A 6,793-nucleotide genomic window follows, 5' to 3' on the forward strand; every position below is an offset into this window, starting at 1 on the left:
TACCAAGGTCCTGTACAAAAAGTACACCTCTTATAGCAGACTGGACAAAAGCTACTGTAGCTGGGGCACAAAAAGTGAGCATCATGAAGACAAAATGAAAAGTGTATAGTAGAGCAGTGTGCAAGAAACTGGATAACCCCAGAGAATGACCGTGGGAATAACCTCAAAATTTAAGCTCATTTGAGTTGGCAGTCTAATTTCCATTTGAGAAATATGATTAATACATCATTCCAGGAAAGGAAAAAAGTACATAATTGATGTTCAGATGACATAGATCCTATGAACCTTTAAGGCCAGAGAGTAGGAAATGACCATCAGAGAGGGACTAGATGGTGTTTTTACATTTTTAATTTATTGCTAATTCAAGATATTTTTATGGGTGACTCCAGAAGGTCTTCCAAGAACCCTTTGAACTCTCCACAGGGGGAAGACAGAAATAAAAGTTCTATTTCACAATCAGGAATTCTCCTGGAAAAAGTTTGACAAATCAAGTTCTAAGGTCTACACAGCATAATCCATAGGTAAACCAAAAATGTTTTGGCCAAGTGACTTCCTGAATCAGCTGGCAGTCCACACCCCATGCAGAGGTAGGGAAGGATATTCATAGGTATCTTAATAACTCATGCAGGTTTAAGCAAGAAGTTTTTATAGATAGCTCTCTCTAAGACAAACTAAAGGCCACTTGACACAGAATATCTAAGGAATAGGAAAAAATGCTATTTATATTTAGTTAGCAATTCTGAACTAAAATTGCTCAAGAGTTAACCTGATATCCTCGTAGAGAAAAGAAAAAACACAGACTATCTTGGAAGGAGCTGGGGTCTTGGCAATGCTTTGGTCTTGAGGAAGTCACTGAACGTCTGAGTGATAATTTCATTTTCTGCAAAATTGGAGATAGTGCTGATTGAATTGAATTGTGTGAGGTTTAAACAAGGAAATACACATTAACTCTGGAGCCAAATATCTGATACATAGAAATCTCACAATAATTGTTTTTATTAATTTGGGGTGCCAGAAGAAATTTCTCAGTGGAAGGTTTAAGTAAGACATTTTTCCTTATAAATATTGACTGAAACACCAACTCTGAAATCACTTCTACACAAAGAGCCAAAGCCACACATTCTATTTTTCAGTCGTTGACTAAAAACAAACCAGCACAGGGTTCAACTTGGAAGCTGTGGAGAGCACCACCTGTCTGATTTGCTTACAGCTGTCAGAGCAAATTTTAGATCCACCTCCCAAATTTCTACCCCAACTAGAACTGGATTGTGTCTGTATTCAAAATACTTTAGTTGTTTTAAAGTGTCCTTTTATTCCAAGAAATACATATATTTACATTTATCTATATTTACATTTTTACATACGTTATAAATTGCTAGCACGATCACAAATTAAAAGTTATGTTTGTCACGGCATGTGCGTTTTCAGAATCAGCATTGAAACCAAAAATATTTATTTTAATATAAAGATAAAATTCATCATTTAGAGGGAAAAAAGACACGAATGTCTAAAAAGAATCAAACCTTGAACACTTGCATTATTTTTAACACCATATTGATCTACTGTGATTATATGCAATTCCAAACCTTGTCTCTGAATATCCACTAATAGTAAAACATACGCAAATTTTGCAGGAGCACTTATATCTTAAATTGTCTACAAATCTTATATACGTGTTGTGCATATTTATATACGCTAGTTAGAAAGGAAAAACAAATTTAAGATCTCCATTTTAAAATATATAAGGCAAAAATGCTTAAAATCATTTTTCTAGGTTTAAACACTGAATGCAATATTTTAAAATTTCATCATGGTCTCCATCCTTGCAAGCCTTGTAATTTTGCTAGGTAAGGTATCAGCCATAATGTTACATGACCAGAGCTATTTATAGAGGTGTGGGTGACAACTGTTAGCTAGCAGGGCCTTTGGCAGAGCAAAGAACAGTTCCCACATGCAAAATTTCAGAGAAACCTCTTCTCGCTCCCCCAAATCCAACACACAGATCTGTCAGCCTCTCAGCTCCCAGATCCACTCTTCGATCCCGTATAGAATCATTGGTCAAGACTATCCAAAACCAACATTTTAAGTCGACACGTTGACTGTCAGTGTCACTGTCAATTTCCACCTCTTTTTCCTAGTGAGTACTATGGGAAAATGGAAGCAGTACCTTCAGCAGTGATCTCAGTCATGGTGGTTGGAGAAAGGAAAAGGCAGGCGAAAAGTTCCGGTCAAGTGGCACTTTGCAGAATACTTTAGGATTCGAGAACTCTGATGGGGGTTCTGTGTGAAAACGTGAGGGCTCTTCGTTTTTCTGGCTGTTGCTGCTGCTCCTTTGTTGTCCCGTTGAACTTTGCCTCTTCTCTGCAGAGTTCTCCCCCTGGAAACAACCTGAGCCCTATCCAAGCTGCACTTGTAACTCAGGCAGAAGGATCAGCTTCGAACAAAAATAGCCTCCTCTCCCTAGGACTCTTCAGCACTTTTTTTTTTTTTGGCACTCTAGGGGAACACACACACACAAACACACAGCTCTCCAGCCCCAAAGACAGATAGGCAAAAAAAAAAAAAAAAAAAAAGGCAAAGAAACTAAAGAGCATTGTCTAAGCCCCCGCAGTTTCCCTAAGATAATTACAGATCTTGGGGTCTATGTCAGAAAACATGAAATAAAGAGTTGAAAGTAATCTTATCCATGATAGCTCAGATTTATTCTTAGTGCCCTTAATGTTCAGAACATTCCTCTTCACCTTATTTGGTGTGGGGAGCTCCTGTAATGTCTACCACAGGCAAAGGGGAGGGTAGTCTTAAGTCATTTTCTCCAAGTTGATTTTCTCCCCATTGGTCCAAATCCACTTAGCAAGAGCAGTTATTTATATAGGGCAACACAAAAAGTTGCAGCTACTAGATCCTGAAGCTTCCTTGGGGGGATTAAGATTTTCAAGCACTAGCCAATAAGAAATATGTAATGTGAGGTTATATTGACACTTGAGGATCAATGAATTAGTAATTTTTTTCATTCTCTTTAATATCTTACTGAAAACAAAATATCTGAACTTATGCAGTAAAAGAAGGGCAGTATGACATAAAGTTTAGAAATCCACAGCTCACATTTTAGTAAAAGATTTCAACTTTTCCCTACCTCAACTTCAACAAAATAAAATAAAAAGGATCATAGCAGCTAACAATTAGCCAAATTGGCTGATTAGCATTTCACCTTCCCACTCCTAGACAGGTGTTAATGAGCAGAGAAATATTCAATAGTTGGCAGTTGCAAGGAGAAGGGGAATCAAAGGGCATTGATAATCACAAACTCTGGCCAATTTGTGAATAATCAAGAGTTGACTATACTCATCTTTTATTTTATTCTCATATACAATTTGATACGTGTTTGTAGTTTAAACTTTCAACCTTGTTGCCTTTGGCTGTCAGAACCTCTTGAATGTGTATGGTATTTCAGAGATCATAAAGAAAGTTTACCTAAGGTGTTTGAATATTTGAGATTCAGAAAAGTGCTACAAAAGCTACTTCCATAGAAAATGACATCCTCCATGTCAGCAGGTCTCTGTGTGCTGCCCCAATTCCTTATACAATAGGAAGTGCTCACATACCAGCTGAATAATAGATTAGTAAGTGAGCAATCTTAATTCACATAACAGGAAATAATTCCAGGTAACACTCATGATTTTATACAAGATCCTACACCTGGAACTGGGCCTACATGCTTTCAATAGAAGTCTGATAACTTTCCCAAGAAAGGTAGACTTTGTCACAGACACTACCATTTGCAGGTAAAAGGGATCATGACAAATTATGTCTACCAGTAGATGGAAAGATGCACTCTCCTCACAGGACCCCCCTGGATTCCTGGGTTAGTGTCTACTTTCTAAGGTGGGGAGGAGGCAGCCTAAAAGCAGAACTCTCCTCACATTGCCCCCGAAGGCATCTCCATTCAATATTGCCACATTGCTTCCAATTTTAAGAAAACATAGTGCTTCCAATCTCCATTTGTCAGTCATTTTCATAGTCTTGCTGTAGCTAACTAAAGAAATAATAATTGGTTATGTAACTCATTAAGAATTTACCTGTGGCAGGGCCTAAATAAAACTAGCTAAGTCACAGGGGGGAAAAATACAACTTCAAGCTCTTATTTAATAAAAAGTTGAAATAAGACTAAAGAGCAAGAATACTAAATTCCCAGTGACTGATGTTACTCGTAAATTCCCAGTTACTAATTTCATGTTATTCATACTAGGCAGAAAAAGAGAAGTAAAAAATATTCTAGACTATAAACAGGTTTGCAGGATAATAAGTTTTTTAGACCCCTCTGTTGGATGAGTTGATGAATCTTATTAGATACTTAGAAATCAGGATACTTCTCATTTTGAAAAGTTATTAGAACTCTTTGAAGTTATTTGAAACTCAATTCATGAGGTGTATCTTTGAGTTTCAAATGGAACTCTGCAAAGCTTTCCAAAACCAAGCAACTGATATTCTTTTAAGAATATTTAAGAATTCTTCAGAACATTCAAAATACAAAACATTACAAAAAATACATTTGCCTTTCTTTTTCTTTATTTATTTTTTGTCTTTGTTCATTTTTAAGAGGTATTCATTTTAAAGACATGTTTCCCATTCTTTGGGCTCTTGCAACATGACCCAAAAGTGGTGGTTCTCTCTTCTCGGTAATAGCTTCTGATGAACTCTCACATTTTCTATTTCTGTAGTATCAACACAGGTAGACTTACCCCAGTTTTCCTACAAGGACAACTGTGCCTGTATGCATCATTAACTGATCTAGTCTATAGAAATCTATACAAGTCAAGTGAACCATGAAAGTTTGTTCTCCTATTAAATGTTTCAATTAGTCCAAGCTGCCTCTCCAACCTGATTGTACTGATCATTACTCCTTGTGATTTTTACCAGGTGTTCTAAATATTCAAGTTAGTAAAGAAAAATATTCTTCCTAAGAGCAATTTATTAAAAATCTGGCTGCTCTGTCAGCTATTATCATAGACTAACAATCAGTAAGATGTATACTACGTTTGGCCATGAGCAAGATATTTGCATTCACATTGAATTTTAGAATGTAAAGCGATTCAAGAGGCCACCAGAGAAGTTTTGAAGATTTTTGGTTTCCAACAAAAAATCACAAAATAAAACATTTTGTAATCATTTTAAGACTATATTACATTATCTGGTTCTATGCCAATTTTTTTTTTAATAGAGTAATGAGAAGAGATAATTGGGAGTAAATAGCTACTTAGCACCAGTCACCTATTTCTCAAGGATTGGTGATATTTCAGAGAAAGTGAAGTTTTTGAATTTCTTCTTAAGACCTTCTGTTTCTTAGTTTATAGACAAAAACAGCTTATACTTGAGTAACCTATACCTGAATTGATGGTAAGTAGAAATAAAAAAATCTTTGTACAGTATCATATGCTTAAAGAATGTGTAATTAAAATTGTGGGATATCTAATTGAGATAGAAAGTGCTCTTTACTTGTACCTAAAAATACTAATAGGCATGACTTTTATGAGAACTTAAGTTTTCAGGTTTATTTTAATAGGAGATTAAGGTAAATAACCAATCACAATGATTTGGAAAAAAGGGAGGAGGTGGGGGACAGAGGGTCACTACGTAAGAAAGTTTTATAGTCAAGCTAAGAAAATGTAAGCTACTGCCTTGGTGGAAGTAGCATAGCACAGGAAATATACAAGAGAAATGCTTGACTTTTAGCTTTATAGGTGAAAAAGTCTCAGCAAAATCAAACTAGATACGGAAAAAATAAATATCGGCTTTTTAAACCTTAGATTGAAGAAATATAGAAGAAACTAGGAACGTCAAAAGTTAATTTGGGGGCCATTTGGTTGTGTTTGCCTACATCTGACCTTGAAATCTCATCACATGACCTAGAAATTCTTCTGAAGCTCACTTGATAAACTTAGTCTTCAGATTCACAAGAAAAGCCTCAATTGAACTATTAGTTCATTAATCTTCCTTCATCTCACCCTGCTATTCACTTCATTTTAAATTGTTTTGTGTTCTTTTTGTGTCATGGAAAACTCTGTTCTGTCCTCATTACTTTCTCTAAATGGCTTGTGCTCATTTCTTTAACCAAAGGTTGAAAGTCATTCCATAGGTTGGCTTACCATCTCATTATTTAGAAACTGTGTAATCCAGCTCGTTTCAAATGACAGAAGGCATTCCAGTGCAATTAAAAACTTTCCTCTCTTTAACTCTGACTCATGAATAGCTGAGTCTCCAATATCAGGCTTCTTTCCTTGTACACATTTGACATTGTCAAACATTCTCTCAGAAACTTGCCTACGTCAATCTAGTTTTCAGTTAACAATGGCAATGGATGGCCCTTCCTTTTTAGGTATTCTATTCTCTGAAGATCTGGCTTCTGTCCACTACCAGTGTCCTCTTTATGAGGTTCTGCAATATCCTGTAGTAGGTGGCTCCTGTGGAGTCCATCATTCAGATTACTGCTTTCTCCTCAGCAGTCTATCACGTGACCTTCAGTCTCTAGTCCTGGTTGCTATTCTAAAGCAATTTATGATTTATGCTTTTTTTGTTTTCTTGTAAAAGCATAAATACCTTACTTATAAAAGATAAACCGTCTGCTGACCAGTTCTCAGATACAAATTTCTATTTCTCTAAAATAGTTTAAATCGGTATTTCTATTTGTTAATTTTGAAAAAGTTCACAATGTCATCGTCTTGTTCTTCACATTTTGAGGTTTTGTGTTATCGGTAATGTAATCTGTTATATCTAGTTTCTTATCATTACTGAGTAC

At 35.8% G+C, this 6,793-nt stretch overlaps 1 protein-coding gene across 20 annotated transcripts in view; it reads right to left on the reverse strand.

Moving 5' to 3' along the window:
* TRDN (triadin) overlaps positions 1 to 2,773 on the reverse strand; it is a 387,867-nt gene extending 385,094 nt beyond the window's left edge. For all 20 annotated transcript variants that reach the window (XR_011497622.1, XR_011497621.1, XM_070496108.1 and 17 more), the window contains exon 1: positions 2,168 to 2,773. Coding sequence is in view for 18 of the 20 variants with exons in the window: in XM_070496108.1 (XP_070352209.1) it covers positions 2,168 to 2,189 (22 nt within the window). In the remaining 2 variants the exon portion in view is untranslated. The remainder of the gene's footprint in view (positions 1 to 2,167) is intronic.
* Positions 2,774 to 6,793: the final 4,020 nt, after the last annotated feature.

This window comes from Equus asinus, chromosome 24 (genome assembly GCF_041296235.1).
Source record: "Equus asinus isolate D_3611 breed Donkey chromosome 24, EquAss-T2T_v2, whole genome shotgun sequence".
Classification (NCBI taxonomy): domain Eukaryota; kingdom Metazoa; phylum Chordata; class Mammalia; order Perissodactyla; family Equidae; genus Equus; species Equus asinus.